General features: G+C 35.4%; 1 protein-coding gene across 1 annotated transcript in view; it reads right to left on the bottom strand.

Annotated features, from left to right (window-relative positions):
* The window catches only part of Frl (formin-like protein), a 516064-nt gene extending 494036 nt beyond the window's left edge, over positions 1 to 22028 (bottom strand). The window contains 1 exon segment of the mRNA XM_090412395.1: positions 21659 to 22028. Coding sequence (XP_090268521.1) covers positions 21659 to 21784 — 126 coding nt within the window. The 5' untranslated portion in view covers positions 21785 to 22028.
* Positions 22029 to 23363: the final 1335 nt, after the last annotated feature.

Consider the following 23363-nt stretch of genomic DNA (forward strand, 5'->3'; position numbering starts at 1 on the left):
GAGACTGGAATGCAAAGATTGGCAAAAATAACACAGGATGGAAAAAGGTTATGGAGAAAGAAATGAACGTGGAGAGATGCTTCTAGAATTTGCCATGGATAACAACCTGATGATTTGCACTACCAAATTCCAACAAAAAGATTGTCGTAAATGGACATGGCGCTCCTTCAATTGAAAACACAGGAATATGATCGACCTGATATTAATAGACCAGAAATGGAGAACCTCAGTTCAACAGTACAGATCATTCCAAGGAGCTGATATTGATTCGGACCACAGCGTAGTGATTGTGAATATAAGACTAAAGCTGAAACAGAAGTACAAAGGAAAGTTTCAAAAAGCTAGAGACATCTCAAAACTAAATGAAGACATGCTAAGAACAGCATATCAGAACATATTGGAAACTAAGCTTAAGACCCCAAGTGAAAATCAAAATATAAATGCAAGAGCAGAACAACTGACTACAGTGCTAAAAAAAGCAGTAGAGGAAGTAATTCCTGAAAGAGAAAAGATCAACAAGAAATGCATAATTCAGGAAACCCTAAAATTGGTCCAAGAGAAAAGAGAACTGAAACTTAAAAGAGATAATTCAGAGGCAGCAGATGAGTTATACTATCAAAAATGCAATGAAGTACGGAAAGCAGCAAGATCTGATAAAGCCAAATGGTTGGAGGACCAGTGCAAAGACATTGAACAGTACCATGGAGAACACAAAACTAGAGAGGTCTACAAACTTATAAGAAATGTCAATAGGAAGTGGCAAACAAGATCAGTAGCAGTCAAAGATGAAAATGGTAAAGTATGGATGGACAAAACAGAAACCATACACAGATGGACAAGATATTGCAGCAAACTATATAAAAATCAACTAAATGATACCGCAACAGAAGTAATCAAAGAACTAAAAGCAATCTCTCCACTAACACAGATCTTTGAAAATGACATCTTGGAAGAGGAGGTGAATAAGGCTATAAAACATCTCAAGAACAACAAGAGTCCTGGAAATGACAACATAATAGGCGAGATGCTAAAATATGGGGGAGAATCAGTTGCAAAAGAAATACATAAGCTATGTAATGAAATATGGAGATCACGGCATGCCCCCGAAGAGCGGAAAAAATCGTTCTTGGTTGTTCGTTTGCACATCTTCCGGATGAGCAAGCCGGATTTCGACAAGATTGAAGTCTTCTTCTTTCACTATGCCTTATCCCATATTAAACGGGGTCGGCGCACCGATTTTTAACCTTCCTCTTCCAAGTTCTCCGGTCCAGGGCGTCCTTCGGACTCCATCCTTTCTCCCTAAGATCCTCACCTTATCCTTCCACCTGAGCTTGGGCCTGCCTCTTTTCCTCCTTCCCTCCAACTCCATATACTCCACTCGTTTACCAACATACTCCTCACCCTTCCTCTCTACATGTCCGAACCACTTCAGCCTACTTTCTTGTATCTTCTTGCAAATTGGTCCCACCTTAACCGTCCCTCTGATGTAGTCATTCCTTATCCTGTCCTTTTTTGTCACACCACTCATCCATCTCAACATCCGCATCTCCGCTACCTCTATCTTCCTCTCCAGTGCCTTTGTTATAGGCCACATCTCCGTGCCATGAAGCATCACCGGCCTCACCACCATCTTATACAGCTTTCCTTTCCTCTTACCACTCACTCTCTTGTCGCACATGATCCCGCTCATCTTCCTCCAGTTCATTCAGCCACGTGTTATTTGGTGCTGTATTTCCTCATCCAGGTCACCATTCCTCTCAACGACCAACCCAAGGTACTTGAATTTCTTCCCTGAAATTAGCCTTTCACCCTGAAGTCGTATGATCATAATCCTCGTCACTCCCCATTGACGTATATTCAGTCTTCTCCCGGTTAATTTTCATGCCTCTCTCCTCCAATACTTTTCTCCACTCTTCTAGGGTATTTTCAAGCTTCTCTCGGGATGATTCGCATAGAACAATGCCGTCGGCAAACAGCATGCTCCATGATGCCTCCTTCTTGACATCCTCCACTAGTACATCCATGACCAGGTCAAAGAGGTAGGGGCTCAGAACTGACCCTTGGTGTAGCCCTACGACAATGGGGAACCCTTCATCATGCCGACACTAGACCTGACCTGAGTTTCTGTTCCCTCATACATTTCCTTCACCATCCTCACGTACTTCTCCGACACCCCCTTCTTCCTCATACACCTCCATACCTGCTGCCTGGCCACTCTGTCATATGCCTTTTCAGGTCTATAAACACCATGTGCAGCTCCACTTGCATCTCTCTATATTTCCTTAGCGTCTCTCTATATTTCCATCAATCGCCTTAGCGTGCCGTAAGAGTCAGTTTTGGGGTCATTGTTGTTCAATTTGTATGTTAATGATATTGGGATGAGTTTAACTGTGATATGCAGCTGTTTGCAGATGATGCAAAACTGGGGATAGCAATGCAGAGTCAAGCAGATGTTATGGCCTTACAAGAGGACTTGAATAGATTGCATGAATATGCAGGTAAATGGAACTGTCAATGTTGCAAAGTATACACTTGGTGGGGAAACTTTAATGGAAGTAGAGGGAGATGAGAGATCTGCGAGTAACAGTGGACAAGGACCTGAAATTAAGGGGCCACATGTGCAAGTTGTGAAGCCATCACATCAGATAATAGCAATGATATGGAGGACCCTGACATGCAGAAATAGAGAGGTTATGATACCACTGTATAAGGCCTTGATCAGGCCTCATATAGATTACTGTGCACAAATTTTGTTGCCTGGTTTTCATAGTGACCAGGATATGTTGTAAAGGGTCCAGAGAAAATTCACAAAGGTGTTCTTCGGAAGGTGGAGTATGAGGACAGATTGAAAGAATGCAAGTTGCAGAGCCTTGTGAATAGGAAGAAGAAATAAGATTGAGACGTGTAAGCTAGTCAGGGGTTGTTATCGTGTTGACATGGAGTTTTTCATAGAATGGGGGGGGGGGGCAAAGCCAAGAGATCATTGCTGGAAACTATATAGGAGTGTGAGAGCAGAGGAGTAGGTTCTAGGCATGGGGAGTGGAATGCATTGTCTGATTATGTTGTGGGTGTAGACATATTGAATCAGTTTAAGGCATAGTTGGATGAACACTGTGGAATAGTGTGTACCTCCCATGATGAGTCTCTGACTCCATGGAGGTCAAATGTTAATAATAATAATAATAAATTTGAATCTTATAAATTTTTTATAAGTTGAATTATAATATATAAGCCAGGCTATTAAAAATGAAGGGCACAGCATCTCCTATTCTTTTTTTTTTTTTAAGAAAGGGAAATAAACAATGTGAAAACCTGCAACTTACATTCTCTCAATCTGTCCTCATACTCCACATTCCAAAGACCACTGACCACCTTTGTGAATCTTCTCTGGACCCTTTCCAACATATCCTAGTCACTATGAAAACCAGCGACCAAATCTGTGCACAATAATCCATATGAGGCCTGATCAAGGTCTTATACAATGGCACCATAACCTCTCTAGTGGAACATATAAGGGGGGTAAGCTCTCAGTGGGACTTGAAAACTCTGAGATCTTTCAATGTAATTGTAATGTAAGGATAGACTCACTGAAACAAAGGGTACAGGTTCCATTGGATTGTGTTTTAATGATACCATATTGTTGAGAGGGGTTTATGGGAAAGTATCTGCCTAAATGGTGGGCTTCCTTTATACTGAAAAGGACAGGTCTACCACTGGGTAAACATGCTACCAAGATGTCTAAAAAGGCTAATGTATTATTAGTTTCTTTTTTCATGATAAACTGGATTCTAGGGTGAAGTCCATTGAGGTGAGAGATGAAAGAGTAACGTGTCTGGGCCATGAGGCCAAATGGAGAACACATCATCTGCATATCTTAACCACATAGAAGGTTCAAGAAAGGCAGAGTCAAGAGTATCTGTTCATAAATTTTGTACTTCCAAGAGAAATACTAGAAGAATTAAATAATATTTTAATACTTTCTTAGTGCTGTTTCATTGTCCGCATGGTTAGCCTAGTGGCTGTGCACTTCGCAACCATATGACTGGGGAAGAAGTGTTCCAGGTTCGATTCCCATTGAAGATGTGAGGAATTTGAGGATCTTCCTCAGCCACAGCCAAGTTAGCCAGTCTTGGGCGCAAGCAGTAGGGTTTTTCTGCCAGTTTATCTGGCGTTTTTCATCCTGCAAGCAGGCAAACCGGCCTCATGAATACACACGGATCTATAGCCATAAATACTTAACCCCCCCATGAGGGGGCTCAACTCGCCCCAATAGGGACGGGGGAGAAAAAGGGAGGAAATTCCATACAAATAAATAGGTGCTGTTTCATTCAATTAAACTTCTAACGTGAGCTTTGCCCAGTACTTAAGCCTCAACACACGAATGATATCATTGAAACAGTTTATGTAACTTGCTGCCATCTCAAGTTTTTTTACATTAATGAGAAATTCCAGGGAAGATTTCAGAAGCATTACAGTTATAATAGACAATCATCTGAAATTTAGGGGCCACCTTTATTGAGAATCTTAAGGATAAGAAAACTAATCATGGCTATGAAGAATGAGACATTCACATGCAGAAACAAACAAATTACAATTGCACTGCTAAAGATTTGATCTGGCTACATTTGAACTGATATGCATAATCTGACATTGGATGATGGTATTTTGAAGAGATGGAGAAATTGTGGAAAGGGTCCAAACAGGAGAATGTAAGGTAGTCAGGTCTCTGGAAAATATTGGTTATAAAGCCAGATTGAGGGAATGATAATTACAGAGGCTGGTCTATAGGAGAAATAAGAATAATACCTAAGTTGGTCAGAGATCTGTGCCAGAAGAGATTTCTCATAGAGTACAGGTTAATTGGGACTATGCCTAGAAAATTATAAAGGCAGATATGAACAATGAAATGAAGAACATGTTTTCTACTTGAAGTAGGGAATAAAATATGTTGCCTAATGTGTGAAAACTGCAGATATAGTAAACCAGTTTATGGTATGGGTTGAGGAGCACTGTTTGATGGTGAAGATTAGCATGACAAGTCTGGACTCCATGGAAGTCTGATGAGTGATAATAACAGCTAGCAGCAAAACAAATACAAAAAAGTTCAAGGCTATTATGGTGAACAAGAGAATGCTGAACATCTGGCAGGGTAAACAACATTTAAAATCTCTTTTTTAAAAGTCAATTACCAACTTTTTTTTTTTTTTTGCAAAAACAATGATTTAAAATTTTTCTTAACATTTTGTCACAGATCACAAAGAGAAGAGTTTCCAACATTTCATGAATTACAGAATTTTTCCTTCCCAATATTTAGTTCTTAGTTAATGGTTAAAAAAATATTTACCAGCAAATTTCATTTATTAAAAAGATTACAAAATGAGCAATATATAATGCCTTCTTTTCTTTCAAATTTATCATACATAACAGCCAAATACATTTTTTTTATTTCTTCATCGACATCATTCTAAAGATCTTCAACAGAAACATGATCTTGCTCTATCCTTTTTTTTTTTTTTTAATTTTTTGCTTCTAATTGTTATCATACTATTTCTTTTTCTTCTATTGAAATGAATCTCTTCCAAGCAGTTGGAAGAAACATCACTAGTCTTTTCTTTTTTAACTTAAGTATGGTAAAAAAAAAAAATATTTCCTTTCAAAAGAAAGTGGTATTCCACCCTCTTCCCTTGAACTAGATTTCGTGTGTATAAGAAAATAAACAAGTGTCAATTTAGGTTATTCATCTTCTCCGGTACAATTTTTTTTTTTTTTTTTTTCAATTTCTGCCATCTATAGGACAGCATTTTGTGTCACCTCAAGAGCATTGCCTTCTTTTTTCTTAACTAGTTGCCCACACATAGTGTGTTAATCTCCAATAGGTTTTACAATCTCTTGTGTATGAGATTTTTTTTTTTAATCTGGTCTACAGATCAAACACAAAACTTTTCTTTTAAGTCACTTAAAGCCTCCAATATGCAAGATGATGGTCTCAAACCATGTGACAAAATTCATCTACTACCTAAAGACAAAAAATATAAAAATAGTTTTAATAGATTACAATTACTTGTCTCTGAGAATTCCATAATCAACAAAAGCAAGTGATATATATATATATATTAGTCATTTGATTGACGCTACAAGAAGTAATGTTACTGCTTATTTTGTGATCCAGTACTGTAATTAGAATAGATCTAAACACCGAAACATTAACGGAAGACAATGATTATAAAAAAAAAAAATTTTTTTTTAAAAGTAACAGAATGACATTAACATAGGAAAAATTATTTAATATTTGTAGAATTTTATTAATTATTGGTCATATTAGCATATAACTGTTTTAGAATTAGTTTATGTATTTAGCTTATTAGAATATCCTTAGATTTTTTTATGCTCAAGTTTCTGCTTAATGTCTCAGAAACAATCGTATGTTGATTTTACTGACTTCAGTAATCAATGACGTTATTGAGGCAGAGTTTAGAGGATGTCCCTTTTTTTTTTTTTTTTTTTTAATAGGAAGGTATTGATGTTAAAAAAGAGCATCCTCTAAACTATGGGTCAATAATGTCAGTTGACTACTGAAGTCATTAAAATCAATATACTATCATTCTGAAACATTAGGTACAAACATTTAAAAAAAATCAAAGGATAGTCTCTTGGCAACAGACATTGTGGCTGACTTTTGTCATTTGAGCAGTGATTTGCATGTGCATAAAGCTCTTATAATGGGTACACCTCATTAGTGAAAACAGATTTAATTGTAATATGGAATGCTTATCAGTGTGTAGTGGAAAATTTTTAGTAATTAATTGAAATTTGTGATATTGGAATAATTTTTTAATCTATATCTGCTGTTGCAGCATTTCGTGGTTAAGGTAATGCAAGAATGTCCACATGCACAGTTTCATATTTCAATCAAAGTTGACAAAAATTACGAACTGTATGTATCAAGCTAGCATTGTTATTTTTCTCAAAATTGGAGAAATTTGTTTCGTAAATTTTTTTTCTTGTTTATTCTAGTTAATCTTTGCCTTTTTCAAGTTTTAATGCTGGCCTGTGATTGCCTTTAGGACAGAGATGAATTTCAGTGTGCCTGGCGTGAAATCACAATGCATGTTGGAAGCCTGAAGTTTAAAACAATGTTTCCAGATTATGTAAAAAATAAATAAATAAGAAATAAAAATATAAAAAATATATATTATAAAATAATAAAAACTCTTACCCCATTTTTATATGGCTTTCACATATATGAGTGCAAACCATATAAAAAAAATATGGGCATTAGAACTGCTCAGTGCATATTAAACATGTCCTGTATTAAGTGTACCATTCATTCTTTTCTTAAATTTGGTTTATTTTATTTATTAATAGTTATAATTTGACTGGAGCTGGTTGTTTTCATAGAATTTTTTGTGTTATTCTTGAATAAATTTTTAAAACAAATGTTTTTGCTTTTCGTAAAGTAATTCGCTGACGTTTCCATTGGCATCAATCCTGAGATGTAGTATATCAGTCACGGGGTTCTGCTGACAAGGCACCTATCAGAAACAAGTAGCTACTCTACTAATACAAAGAAGAAAAAAAAATTACACACAAAGTGGGCCATTAAGTAATGAGATTAATTTTTTACATGACAGGGCTTTGAACAGAAGTAACAAATGTATGTATAATTTTGACTGCTGAAGTATGTTGTCGTTGCAGGTGCAACTTTTAAAGTGATGCAGTAGTTTTCCTGTGACAATTGCTGAAATAAGAGTGTATGAGTGGAACATGTCAGAAGTTGAATCATGGAGCAAAGAAATGTGATAAAATTTTATGGTAAATTAGGAAAAACTACTACACAAGTGTACTAAGACCTAAAAAATAAGTTTACACTGATATCTGTCTGAGTCGTGAACAGGTGTTGACTTTTTCAATGTTTAAAGAGGAGAGGGAGTCCCCTGAAGGATGAACCATGCTGTGGATGGCCAGTTTCTGCATGGACAAATGAAAATATAGTGAAATACAGGGAAATTGTTGCCCGTGACAGGCAAATAACCACTAGACTACTCACTGTACAGCTTGGTGTCATTAAGGAAAGAACTTTTCCACAACAGTAATTGGTTTCTGTTACACAACAATGTGCCTGCACACTGCCTTAGAAGCAGTTTCTGGCTTCGAAGTTGATCTGTGTGATTGAACATCCTGCTATTTGCCAGATTTGGCTCGCACAGACATTTTCCTCTTCCCAAAGATAAAGTGTGCCTTGAAAGGGAAGCGTTTCACCGACATTGAGGACATCTAACGCAGTGTGACCCAGAGACTGAAGGAGGCTCCAATTCAGGACTTCCACCATGCCTTTGAACACCTGTATGTCAGATGTAAACGTTATGTGCAGCTGGAGGGAGATTAGTTTGAATCTGTGTAATTGACAATTCCAAATATAGTTCTTTGTTTTTGATATAATAATTGTCTCATTACTTAACGAGCACACTGTGTGTGATAGAGAGAGAGAGAGAGAGGATTTAATACACGCACATGAGGGTGGTCTGAAAAGTTCTTGGCCTCAACCATAGATGACAACACTATCACAAGAGTTTTTTTTTTTTTTCCTAAGTTGGTACATCTGTCATAAGCATCCAAGTGAAATTTCAAGTCATTCTATCAAGTAGTTTGTTTTATACAGCTGCCTGAAGCAAAAGTGTTGTTTGTATCCACTGAAATGGATAAAATTGAGTATCGTGCAGTTATAAAATTTTTTGTAAAAAAAGGTTTAACGCCAAAAGAAATTCAAGTTCATAAAAGCTTATGAGCACTCTTCTCCTCACTTGCAAATGTGGAGGTGAATATTATGAATGAAGTAAATGAGAGTGTGGAGGTACAACACAAACAGGGAAACGGAGGGAGTCAGAGTGGATGGGGAGACACTTTATGAAACATGCGGATGCTGAATTAATAGGTGAATGTGTGAGCAGGCAAACACAGATTGCGATTGCTCGGGATGGGTGGGGAGAGTTTAGGTGTGAGGAAAGTTGTAGAATTGGTGGTAATATAGAGGAAGTGACTGGGGAAGGTATTGTAGAGTCACATCATAGGAGTAGCATTCGTAGGACTTGTAGAAACAGTAATGATTTTTAATGTTTCTTCACTAATGCTAGAAGTATTTGAAATAACGGGAACGAAATTGTTGCTTTGCTTGAGTTTATTTGCCCCAAAATTGTTGGTATAAGTGAAAGGTTAGATGACAATGACATCCTGACAGGAATAGAGATGAACGGATATGATATTTTTCGTGAAGATAGACAGGGAAGAAAGGGAGGAGGAGTACTGTTAATGGTAGCAGATGAGTTATGCCCATCTCAGATGGATTTCAAGGTGCAAATAGTGGTCACAGTTTTGAAGCAGTATGGTGTGAGGTAGAAGTAAACAGGATGAAATATTTAGTTGGGTGTTGCTATAGACCTGGTAATATGGAGGGTAATGAGAAGGAAATGTATAGGCAAATTGGCCTAGCTAGCAAGAAACTAATTATCATTATTGGTGACTTTAATTATGGTAACATAGACTGGAAGAAGAGATTGCATCTGGAGGGTAAAGAAAATGAATTTTTGGAGTTTTTGAAAGACAATTACCTAGGCAGCACGTAATGGAGGGTACATGAGGATCAAGAGTATTGGATTTGATCATCTCATCAGATGATGTTATCATAAATGAGGTGTCAAATCTTCCACTAGTTGGTGAGAGTGACCACGAGGTGATCACTTGCACGGTGACCAGTCATTCGAGGAAGTCTGTTAGAAAGGGATATGTGGAATTATAAGATTGGCAATTACGAAAAGCTCAGGAAACAGCTTGCAATAATAAATTGGAAAGAGGAACTGGATGGAAAGGATATCAATGCTGCTTGGGCCATACTCAAGAACTATTTAGTAGAGGCAATATCAAAAATACAGCCATCCTAAATGGATATAATCCTAAAACAACTCAAAAATCATCAGTAGTCACTTCTCCACACATCAAACCAGACAGGAAGAAGTCCATAGGATTCCCATACCTTACGTTAAAGGCATCTCAGAACGTCTTTCTAAAATTATGAAGAAATACAATTTTGCCACTACTTACAAACCTATCAACCAAATTTACAACTTGTTACCTTCTCCTAAGGACAAACTCTCACCTTTGATGTTGCCTGCCGTTTATGAGATTCCATGCTCATGCAAATTATCTTACTTTGGACAGACAGGTAGGTCTGTTCAGAAATGCATCTCGGAACATCAAGACCACATTCGTCTTTTTAAACCGCAGAAATTTGGCCTCTCTCAACACTGAATTGAAAATCCAAATCATAGGATCAATTGGGAAAATTCTAAACTTTTACATGGATCTTTATATAAACATGAACGTTTATACAAAGAAAGTTCCGAAGCCCTACTACACAGACCAAACTTAAACTGCAACAACATTCTTACTATTCTTAAAGTATGGGAAATTGTCATACAAAATTGTGTTAAATAATAAAATTTTTTTTTTTTTTTGTACTACTGTAGCACGTTATGCACATTTAATGAGATTCTATTGTAATCATGCGCCCTAACTGTATGTTATTCCTATTATTGTTTAAAACTACTGTACTGATGATATCCTAAGATACTTAGGATGAAATATTTACAATTAAATAATTTTCACTGTGGTTAATACATCTGTTTCTTTTAATTATAAAAAAAAACATCATAGTGTATTCCAAAGGTTAAGAGAGTAAATAGAGTAGGTGTAAAATGGATGAATCAAGAGATAAGGTATGCAATCTGGAAGAAGGTATTATGGAAGAAACACAAAATGAGTATTAATAACAAACCAGTTGCATGAGAAGTACAAAGAGTAGGCGAGGAAGATGACTAGCTTGATTAGGGTAACAAAAATGCAGTATGAGCAGCAGTTAGCTAAAGTGGCCAAAAAAAAATCCTAAGGAGTTTTTTCAATATGTGGCCAGTAGAAGAAAGAATGATTATGGTAGGATGGGATTGACAGCTGAAAACGGAGGAATGATAACTGCTGCGGAGGATATAGTTGAGATATTTAGTGAGCAATCTTTAAAAGGTATTTCATTCTTGTGAATGTGACATCATGCAGAACTTGAAGGTAGTGGGAAAGAAGGAGGAGGAGAAATTGTTAGTAAGTGAACAGGAGGTATATGAGGAATTGAATAGACTTGATGTAAATAAGGTTGCGGGAATTGATGCTTTTTCTACGTATTTTGAGGGAATGTGCCAGAGAATTAACAACATGAAAAGCTTTTGGATATCTTTTCAACATGAGTCTCTCACTAAGTCATATTCCAAAAGAGTGGAAAGAGGGTAAAATTGTTCCAATTCATAAGGGAGATGATAAGAGTAAGGCTTTGAATTATAGACCAGTCTGTGTGTCTGGAGTTGTGGTTAAGGTATTAGAGAAGTTAGTTAGGACTAAGATTCAGAATTGGGTTGACAACAGAAAAATACTCTTTGGCAGCCAGCATAGATTTATTAAAGGAAGATTGTGCTTCAGCAATCTGCTTACTTTTATAATAAAGTGACAAATGCGTTGGATAAGGGTGTTGCATATACAGTGGTATATTCAGATTTTGCAAAGGCGTTTGATAAATTGCCACATGACAAGCTGGTAATTAAATTGGAACGGATGGGGTTGCACAGTAGATTAGTCCGCTGGATTGGAGATTGGCTGTTTGATAAGTATCAGCAAGTTGTCTATGGAGGAGTGATATCCCAGACGAGGAAAGTTACTAGTGGTGTATCTCAAGGATCTGTTTTGGGTCCGTTGCTGTTTAATTTGTATGTAAATGATATTTGGAAAGGTCTGAATGGTGATATGTGGTTGTTTGCAGATTATGCAAAGTTGGGGAGAGCTATCAGGAGTAGAGCGGATGCTGTAGCTTTGCAAGAGGACTTGAATACACTGGCTGAATGGATAAAATGAGTGGGGATGTCAATTCAATGTTTCAAAAGTGTAAGGTTTTGAAATTTGGGAAGCAGAGATGGGATGTAAAGTACACAATCGGTGGAAATATCTTGGAAGAGGTAGAGGAGATGAGAGATCTGGGAGTGATTATAGACAAGGACCTAAAACTTCGTGGACATGTTACTAAAATTGTGAAGACAACACAGTGGATAATGGGAATGATGCAGAGGACACTGACTTGTAGAAGTAAGGATGTTATGGTTCCTTTGTATAAGGCTTTGATCAGGCCACATATGGATTACTGTGCACAAATCTGGTAACCTGGCTTTCAAAAAGATGAAGTTGCATTGGAAAAAGTTCAGAGGCGATTGACTAAGGTGGTTTCTGGTATTGGTGGATAGAAGGAGGAGGGGGGATATGATCGAGACATAAGCTGTTAAGAGGTTATTACCAGATTAATATCAGGGAGGTTTTGCACAGAATGGGTGATGATAACAGGAGAACAAGAGGTCATCCCTGGAAGCTGTATAAGGAGGGTGTGAGCAAGGGAGTGAGGAGCAGGTTTTTTGCATGCAGAGTAGTGAGTGATTGGAATGCATTGCCCGAGAGTGTGGTAAGCGCAGAGACAGTGAATATATTTAATGCGCAGTTTGATAAACTGTGTGTATAACAGTAGACCTCCCATGACGAGTCTTTGACTCCATGGAAGTTTTTATAATAATAATAATTAAGAAATGGGCAGCCGAGTTTAAACATGGCCGTATCACCTTGAAGATGATCCACATGAAGGACGTCCAAAAAGTGTAACATCAGAAATCACTGATCAAATGCACGATATGGTATTGTATAACCGGCGAGTCAAAGTGCGTGAAATTGCTGAGACTATAGACATTTCAAAAGAACGTGTAGGATATATTTTGCATTAAGAATTGCATATGAAAAAGTTTTGAGCAAGATGGGTGCTGTGCTTGCTCACAGCAGATCAAAAATGCACTCGCAAGAAAATCTCTGAACAGTGCTTGGAGCATTTCATCAACAATAAAACTAATTTTGTGCGTCGATTTATTACTATGGATGAGACTTCGATTCACCATTACACACCAGAATCCAAACAGCAGTCAAAACAGTGGACAGAAACCAGTTGTTCAGCGCCAAAGAAGATAGAGTCGGTTCCATCAGCAGGAAAGGTCATGACATTGGTGTTTTGGGATGCTAAAGGCATTTTGTTTATTAATTATCTTGAAAAGGGTAAAACAATAATTGGGGAATATTATTTTGATCTTTAACCACACTAGACAAAAAAATTCATGAGAAAAGACCCAGTTTGCAGAAGGAAAAAAATCATCTTTCATCAGGACAATGCACCTGCCCACAAAAGTGTTTTGGAAATGGGAAAATGAAGGGATCTGCACTATGAATTGTTGGAACATTCACCCTATTCCCCAGATTTGGCTCTCCTTTCGACTTCTATCTCTTCCTACAACTCTTCCTCGCTGGTCAGTGTTTTTCTTCGAATCAAGAGGTGATTGAAACTGTAGAGGGGTATTTTTCAGATCTTACTGAGAACCACTACAGGGATGGATAATGGTATTGGAGCATCGCTCAAATAAATGTATTAGTCTTAAGGGAGATTATTTTGAAAAATAAAAATAATTTTGAAATTATAAATTCGTTTTTTCGTTGTTAGGCCGAGAAATTTTCAAACCACCCTTGTATGCATACACAGATAGATTTCATGATGTCCCCAATGTCAATAGAATTTTTTTTTCACAATTTCAAGAGTGCTTGAGACTCAGTCAATGAAACTGTATTCTCTGTTGGCATAAATCAAAACATAATTAAAGTGAGCTAGTCAATCTCATATGGAGGTAGCAATTTTGTTTTTTTTTCTCAGAAACTCTGCTTTTTCATCCTGTGTACAGGCAAATCAGCCATGAGAACACACAATTTACAGACAAAAAACACTATTGATGGTTGGTGGCAGGTGACATTGTGTTTTGATTGTAGTAGCGTAGTTGGAGGAGAGAGTAGGAAACATTGTAAGTTGTGTAGTGTGCCCTCCCACAATGAGTCCTTAAACTTCCTGGAGGTGTTGCATGGTAGCAGAAATAATAATAAAATGATAGTACAACAGGATGAAATTTCATGCTAGTTAGGATGTCACCTATTTAAACAGCCATCCTCTTGTTTTTTTTGTAAAGGAACCAAATCAGCTAATGTAACAGCCAAACACTAAAGTAAAATAAGTCTGACCAGCAGAAGAACTAGAGAAGATCTATTATAAAGAGAAAGTTCTTGATTGGCACAAAATTTCAAGATGAGTGATACAGACAAATTTCAAAATGGAGGAGACAATGAATCTTATTTGTGCCTACTGTATTACAGAATATTCTAATAAGGAAGGATGAATTTTCCAAGTCACAAAGAACGAAACAAAGTAACAAAGAAAGAGGAAAAGTTGATCTCTGTTGGAGAATAAACTGTAGGGTTAGAAATAGATCTCAGACATACAAAAATACTCTGGGAAAATTTAGAAAAAAAAGGGCAAAGTTAATAACTAGTAGTTGGATTTCTGTTTAGGGCATGGATTAATCACAGTTAACATTTCTGTACATTTTTATATCAGAACATGGAGATATGCACAAATTCACACACATCAATAAATAAATAAAAAAAAAAACGCCTGACTGATTTACTGCTGATAGTGGTATTTTCATGATAGCTCAGGATATATGAGCATATGTCGAAGTTATGAAAAGAAAATGATCACTACACTAGTTTCATAGTGTTTTTTTTTTTTTAATAAAATAAAATATTATTTTCCTGGAAAATTTTTCCCATGTTGCCCTTCTAAACTGATATCAATACTTATGCTTATTTTGCCTATTTTCAAAAGGAGTACTCCTTGCATTAAATCATTGGCTTTTTTTTTTTTTTTTTTTTTTTAACTCCAGTTAAATTAAGACATTGATGATATATATTTTTTAAAAACAAATGGAAAGAAAAATAATAGAAGTATAATTTTTGGCATACCTTTATAGAATCCTCAAGTTTAACTTTTTGATGAAACAGCATCAAAAATAGAGGATAAACTACTAAATTTAAAAATGAAAGCTCAAGGGGTCCTTGAGTTTCAAGTCTAGTTGGCAAAGTAAAGGAAAAAGTTATTCAGCAATGGAGAGCCTTTGACCTCTGAAGACGACTCTTAATGTCAAAACGGCTCATGCTTATACCCTGTAACACCAATTTTTTTATCTTCAATTTTTAAATTTAGTTCATTTGCAATACAAGGCCATTATGATACCACTGTATGTATTTTTCTGGTTTTAGTTTCATATTTTTAATTTCCACATTTTTGGCTTCCATATATTTTTATCTCTATTTTTATACCCTTATGAAAAAAAAACTCTACTTTATTTTAATCCAGCCATAGTCCTAAATGGTTTTTATAGTTCATTTTTAATGGTTTCAAGTTCGGTTATTTATTATTTTTTACCAATTCTATTTCTGATGCCATTTCATCAAAAAATTGAGGATTCTATGAAGGTATGTCAAATATTATTATCCTTATATTATTTTTCTTTCAATTTGTGTTTTTAAAATATATCATCAATATCTTAATTTAACTGGAGGGAAAAAAAAGAGCCAATGATTTAATACAAGGGGTAGTACTCCTTTTGATAAAATTAAATATTATATTTAAAAGAAAAGTAAGAAAAAAAAAGAATCAAAGTCGACCAGCTGTCAGTGCTAACTGTGGATTCAAATATTATTGGAGAACAATAAAGGGTTTGAAAACAAGGACTAAACCTTCAAGTCTAATTGGCAAATTAAAGAAAAAATTATTCAGCTATGGAGGCATGTGCAAGGTTGTTTGTCTGCATTTTTCTATCCTTGCAGATAATCTCACTACACACACACCTTCCTGGCTGAATCAATAATAATAATACCTAGTTAATAATAATGTATACTCAAGAATTTGTAACTTATTTTAATGGTATTAACAACACCAAATGATCTATTTTATATATAAAAAAAAAACATGTTTATTAACTGACTTGTATTTTACTGAATTTCAAATTATCTTCTGCTCTGAAGATGCTGAAAAGGGAAAAAATTCAAATTGTAATGGACAAAAGATATATTAAGTCCCAATCTGGAGCCCTCTAACGTTCTAAAAAAAAAAAAAAAGTATTACAGCTATGTAGGAGTTAATCTTAAGATAAGTCTCCCAATTTTTTGGCAAATGAATGTATCCATACTTGTTCGGGTTAGGAGAATTCTTCATAGCAATGGTTGGCTATGAAGAATTCTAAAAAGAACTATTAAAAATAATCTTTCTGATCTGTAACAATTTTTCTATAAAGGAAAAAAGCATACTGAAAGTTCCTAGTAAGTCAGCAAATGCCCTGTGAGAATACAGTCAAAAATAAGAAACAAAGGTGTGTATAAGTAGCTAAACAATTCAAAATGACTTTTTTTTTTTTAGCTATACATCTGTTAAAATATCAAAAAAAAAATGTTATAATCTGTGGAGAATGTTGAAAAGTCTGAAATGGAGAAAAAGAGTACCATACTTTAAAAAAAAAAAAGAATCTGAGTTGATAAAGGTGATACAAAAACTGAAACCAGAGATATGCAATCAGACGTATGTGTTAATATACTGGGGAATGTGAATCTGCCAGATTTAAGGGTGACTGGTGGTATGTCCCATAACAGGCGAACTGGCCCGGTGAACACATGCATCTACAGACATAGGACACACCAGGAGGCATAGGGGTAACCACCTTATCCTCAAAGCAGTCACGGTTTCAAATCGTAATAGGCCATGCCTAATATGAATGTAACAGGTCACTAGGCTTAATATACGTGAAAGGAGGAAGAGGAGAAGTGGTATGTCCCAGGGATCACTCCTTGAACCATTGTTGTTTAACCTATATCATTAATGATATTGGAAAGAGGTGGACAACAGACGTTCAGTTGCTTGCTGATTATGCAAAGATAGGCAGGGCAATCACAAATGCTACTGATGTATAGCATTTACAAGGTGATTTGAATAGGCTAGAAGTGTGGGAAAATAATAATGGCTATCAATTCAATGTTAGTAAGTGTAAAGTTATGCAATTTGGTGTGATGTGATCCAACAGCATATTATATTGGTGGGATCATGCTTGGAGTAACTGATGAGGCTAGAGATCTTGGCATTATAGACAAGAAGTTGAAGTTCAAAGGTCACATAGCAAAAAATGTAAATACAACTCGGAGGATAACTGCAATGTTGGAATGAATATTCACATTTGTTTTTTCAAAAACGAAACACGATGAGTTGGCATATTGAAAAGAATTATAAAACAGGAGGGAAAACTCAGATAAAAAAACTTTCTTAACGTAGAATTTTCACCTTAGTATGATAGAAATCATCAATACAAGACCATAAAATGGCAATGAAATATTAAAAAACAATTTAAAAAATGCCACCTAAGTTGCTAACATAACTATAAAAGGTCAATAATGTCCTTACTTTTTTTTTTCAAATTATATATACTTGGACATAATAAAGTTAGGAAAGATTATTATTACATGACACCTCCAAGGAGTCCAAAGACTCATAAAGGGAAGGCACCTACTCTACAACTCTGTCTCCACCACTCAATTCACCAACTACAACGAACCGCAACTACAATCATCATGAGTTATTATAATAATACAGTATCTACACAGAGCCTGGAGACTTGTGGGAGACCCAAACTAAATATTTTACACAAAAACTTAGCATACCTCTCCTTAAACTCATTCACCATCAGTGAATGCACAACTAATTCTGGCAATCCATTCCACTCATTCACCACTCTACATGCAAAAAAAAAACTAGTCTACACACCCCTACTACCCACACTCTTACAGTTATCTCTCATACTTACTCTGACAGTTAACAATAATCATAGGTTTGCCAGGCCTGTGACCAGTTTATTAGTATTAGTAATCCTCCCAAGATACAAAGATGGATGGTATTCCTTCCATCTTTGTATCTTATCTTTCAGATTTATAATAACATTCTTATTTAACTGTTGACTTGTTATTTTCTTGTGGTTGTTAAGAAATTTTAGTTCTGAATGCAACTCCACAGTTTTAATTATCTAACATCTCTACTTCTAAGTAATTATTATTGATCCATCTATGTTTTTTTTCTCATTTTTTTTTAATTTGTCTATTTAATCTTTTATATTCTTCATTTCCATTATGATTATTTTTCCAGGTTCTTTATTTTATCGATTAGTTCTAGTACCTCTTCTGTCATCCATTTTTTTTTTTTTTTTTAATTTGCTCTGTGTTTCTGATATTTTTCTTCTTCAGTCAATATTGCTTCTTTTATCTTGATCCATTTGTTGGGATATTCTTTCTTTTCATATACTTCATATTATTTTGAAAAAGTTTTGGTGTTACTGTTATTTAATTTTATCTGTCTCCAACTTGAATATTTTAAATCTGTTAACCACGTGGATCATGGTGTTTAAATCTGTTAGTTATCTTTCTAACTTTATACTTAATGGAATTCTCAGCATGTGGTCTGATCTGCAATAAGCACTTGGCATAACCTTTGCATTTGTTATTCCATTTCTATATCTCTGATTGATATAAATTATTATAAAATCTATTTGAATAGTATATGTATCATTGGGAGATCTCCATATATATACCTTGCTGTTTTTTTGTTTATAAAAAGTGTTTGCAATCCCGCTTATCTTGGCATAAACATATTACATCCATAACCTCAGACACCCCTCCCCCCCCCCAAAAAAGAAAAATTAGTGTTATCAATACAGTGCTTCTCTCCTACTGATGATGATCAGCTTGTTTTCTACCCACTACAGGGTAAAGGCCTCTCCCACTGGGGGAGGGTTGGGTCTACTCCCATGGTGACCCAGTCTATCTTGGGAGAGTGTGTACATATGTGGATGAATGAATGTACGAAGATGAAAGACAATCACAAAACATCCATGCCTTTGGTGAGATTCGAACCCACAGTCTCTTGGCTGGAGAGCAGATATGCTAACCACTCGGCCAACTAGGCTGGCTCTCACCTACTACTCAACTCTTTACATTACATAAATCCAAAATTCAACTAATCTTAGAATATTGTTCTTACATTTGGGGTAGTGCATCAGGACATCCCAAAAAAGGTTCCTGATCATATATCGAAGAGGACAATCTATCAAACTGATAATCCTCTTAAAGATGCCCTCCACTCACTTCTCACAGACATTGTTTCTGTACTACTAGGCCTTTTTTTATAGCTATTTTCAAAGTTGCTGCCTCACCAAACCAGCTGTTTGCATTCCTCAGTTTTCCTCTGTTTTTTGGAACAGCTTTGCACATATTATTTTTCCCAACATATAAAACCTTTAACTTTTCAAGAAAATCCATTCTTTCTTTCACATGGGACTATTTGTTATTAAACTATTATTAAATTTGAAGTATTTTTAAATATTTCACATATTCACAGCAGAATACAAATTATATAATGAAAACCTTAAATTTCTTAACCTATGCTGCATCTATTTTATGACATTTCATAATATTTTCCCATTCTGCTGCTCAAATTAAAGTATTTAATCAGCAGGCTAACAAAGATTTATCATCACTTTATAACATGTTGGAAAACTGCCTTTTAGGTTTTTAAACATTTTTTTAAAGATTACTAATAAAGGATTTGGATAAAAATCTTTCTCTCTAAACCAAAATTTCCTAAAATAATGAAATGTTAATCAAAACTAGTAACCTACTATGGGTAAATGCCGCAAGAGCTGATCATTTTAACTAGATAAAAATTCTATTCAAAAATATTTGAAGTACTTCTTTTTTAATAACACGACATTTCTTTGAATGCAGCAAATGTATTTATATCAATATACTACAACCAATACACTATTTTAGAACAAATTGCTTTTTTTTTGTGTGAATTCCACCAACAAAAAGACTGCAAACATGCAATTACATTGGTATTAGTATATAGGAGGTTAAGCTTTAGGCAATCTGAGAATCCTAACCTAGGGACCAAACACGAAATTTATTTTCAAGCCACCTACAACAAACAAGTTTGTGATAATACACTGATGACAAATAACATCTACAGCCAAAAGCCTTCCACAGCCATCCATGCTATAGATCCAAACCTCTTAGTTAGAAAGTAGGTATACTATCCACTCAGCCAGCCAGCCTAGTAACCAACATGCTATTAAATGTGACAATGCTCACTTGAAATTTCTTCTCATCCAATCTGATATTTATGAATAAATTCAAAGACTGGCTACAAGAAAGTTGTCAAACTATTATCAAGTTTCTTGGCATTAATATTACTTCAAGATTTAATTATGTGATAACTTAGCTAATCAGCAGCATTTTAATCACAAGCCATTTTTCTATTCATTCACTTGGTAATAAATTTAAATTGTCTAAATGATTTGTTTGAGACCTGATTTTATCTTCGTTTGGGCAATTTAAATAAATATAAACTTATGATTAAATAAGTATTATTACAAAGTCAGATGAAACACAGGTTACACTGATAATTATATTTCAAAGAATATTTATAAATTTGTAACGAAATATGTCTGTTGAGAAAAGGGGGGGGGGGAGACTAAAGAAAAAGACAAAAAACACAGGATGCTCCGCATCGCATTCCGAATAACTGTATACACGGTTTTCAACATGACATAGTTGGAAACACATTCCTGACATTTCTAACAACAACACAGAGTATTTGGAATATTTCATGGGAGTTTTAAAGGCATAACTCATTACATGAGGCACAGCAACACAGGGCAGAGTTTTCTAATAAATTTCGTGTACTCATTACTGGTTATTAAAATACTTAAAGCATCTTTCCCTCGTCTATAGAATTTGTCAATACACTAAACATTATTTTCAAGTACTGAGAATTGATTTTCAAAATTGCTTCATTTCTGGATCTGATTCTCGGGAATATAAGGATTAACACAGAGACTCACTGGAAAGCTGGATGATTGGGTGCTAGCCTTCTGTCGTTTTTTCTCAGCACGGGCTGTTAAAGCAGAACTGCTTTTGAAGAAACGCCCGAAACGATGAAATGTTTCCAATCTTCCACTGCATTAACTGATGATCCGTTTGCCGGCTTCCCCGTTAACAAAAAGCAAAACGGTATCAAAGCAGAAGAACTGATGAGCTGTAATTTCGGCGTCGAAATTTTCAAAACAAGCGATTCCAATCTTCTGAAAATCAGAAAAACAACCAAACATTTTGACTAGTCGATTGTTACTCCATGAACTGGGTCATTTAAACATTCTATCTTGAACTTGTAAAAATATAGTCATGAAAACAGGATATAACATTATCACCGAGTCTATCTCCTATAATTAGCTTAAAATGCTTAACCTAAAATTGCTGACTAAATCCCATGTGCACTAATTTCAGGAGGCACCCTTTGTAATAATAATAATAAACTGTTTATGTATCCCAAACCTCAGAATCCGTATAGACTTCATGGTGAAAGTAAACCGAAAAAATTAATTTCTATCTTGTTTCAATAGTGAATGCTAAAAAATACACTCTTTAATAGTTAACACGAACACCTGCGTGGACTTTTGGATTGTTTTTGTTTGACTAAACATACATTTTGTCAGAGGCCGGCAATTTCAGAAAATTATATATGTAATAATATATCAAAAATGACATACAATACAATATAACTTACTAAAACCTTCGTAAACCTCTTCTCCAATTCGTTTGATTCAGGCATTGGCATTTTCATGTTGTCAACTGCAGACTGCTTTACCCGTTGTTCGCTAAGCTGTGATCGGGAAGATTCCGCGTTGCCCATTCTGGCAGACGGTTTCCAGACTCAGTAACCATACGTTACGCGTCGGGAAAAAAGCATCCGCAAACACACCTTCATTACTCGATTATCCAATGCAACAAGTTGTGGTAATTCCAGAACTGTCATTGAGGCACTATAAACATGAACACACATGTAAACACTTCGTTAAATTTTCACATCATTACCTATCAAATACTCTAAACATATCACATACAATCGAGGAGAGCCGAGTACACAGTAAACTATTTTCTTCTAACCCCAAAAAATAGGTCGATGAGTAACAGCCAGAAACTGCGCAAACGCAGGAGAAAGTTTTCGAACAAATGACCAATCAGCCTCTCCCTGCAGAAAATATCCGGGACATTCTATAGCATACTTTCTTCAAGTAAGAAATGTTTTTGGTACTTCCCATTCTTTTGGTAATAAGCGTGAGAGTTGGGTGTTGGTCTGTTTAAATAAACTTTCTTATACTTGAGATTTTGCCATCTTTCAAAGTGATAGTTGCTCGTATATACCGTTGTTTTCACATCAATGGCGTTTTGTTTTACCGTGCGGAAATTATTAACTGGGCTTAAGTACACCTCAGGTTACTTAATACCTCCCACACAAAACATTTGGTTGCTTCCTTGGAATTAAGCAACTGTTATTATATATGTGATCTTGATATCGTTGTTTGCTAACATGTTCGCAGTTCTATAATAATAAGCACTTTCAGCGTTGTTAAGGTTTTTTTTTTCTCAAAAATCATTATATATTAATTACTAAAGTATATACTAATTACTAAAGTATTACTAAGTAATTAATTACTAAAGTATAGAGTTCAAAGACTTGAATTTGGCATATGTAAGATATTAAAATCGAGGATATTTTATAGCCAAATATGAAAGAAACTTTTAAAAAAATCGAAAATTTACTAGAGTTTATAACCTTCGGGGTTGTCATGTAATGTGCCTTCATGTATGAAAATCATCGACTAACCTGTTTATAAAATAAAAAGAAATGTGCGAAAAAAAAACGCTCGTAGAGTTGTAATTTTTAGTGAAATTATTGTTGGCGGTTTCGTTTCAATGTATGCGGGTCGTCGAAAACGAAATACGTGATCATGAATTGTATATGTCATATTTTCCCTGACATATACTATTAAAAAACGCCATTCTTGATTTTGCAAAGGCATTTGATAAAGTACTGCATGATAAATTAGACTGCGAGAAATGGGCGACTGATAGTAGATTAGTGGCATGGATTTGAGACTGCCTAAGTAATAGATATCACTGTTTTATGTATGAGGCAGCAGTGTCCTAGAAAAGAAAGATGACAAGTGGGGTGCCACGGGATTCTATGTTGGGGCTACTAGTATTTAATTTATATATCGATAGCATAGCATCTGGCTCAAAGTGAGACATGTAGTTGTTGCAAGTGATGCAAAGATGGGAAGAGTTATGAAAAATAACACTGATGCTAGATTATTTAAGGAGGATTTGGATAGGTTGGTCCTGTAAGCATAAAAGTGGGGATGTCTCTTCAATGTCCACAAGTGTAAGGTTTTGCATCTCGGAACAGGGAAATGGAATGCAGTTACTAT

The sequence above is a fragment of the Typopeltis vanoorti genome, chromosome 22, assembly GCF_054136105.1.
Source record: "Typopeltis vanoorti isolate ZY-2024b chromosome 22, IOZ_Tvanoo_1.0, whole genome shotgun sequence".
In the NCBI taxonomy this organism is placed as follows: domain Eukaryota; kingdom Metazoa; phylum Arthropoda; class Arachnida; order Uropygi; family Thelyphonidae; genus Typopeltis; species Typopeltis vanoorti.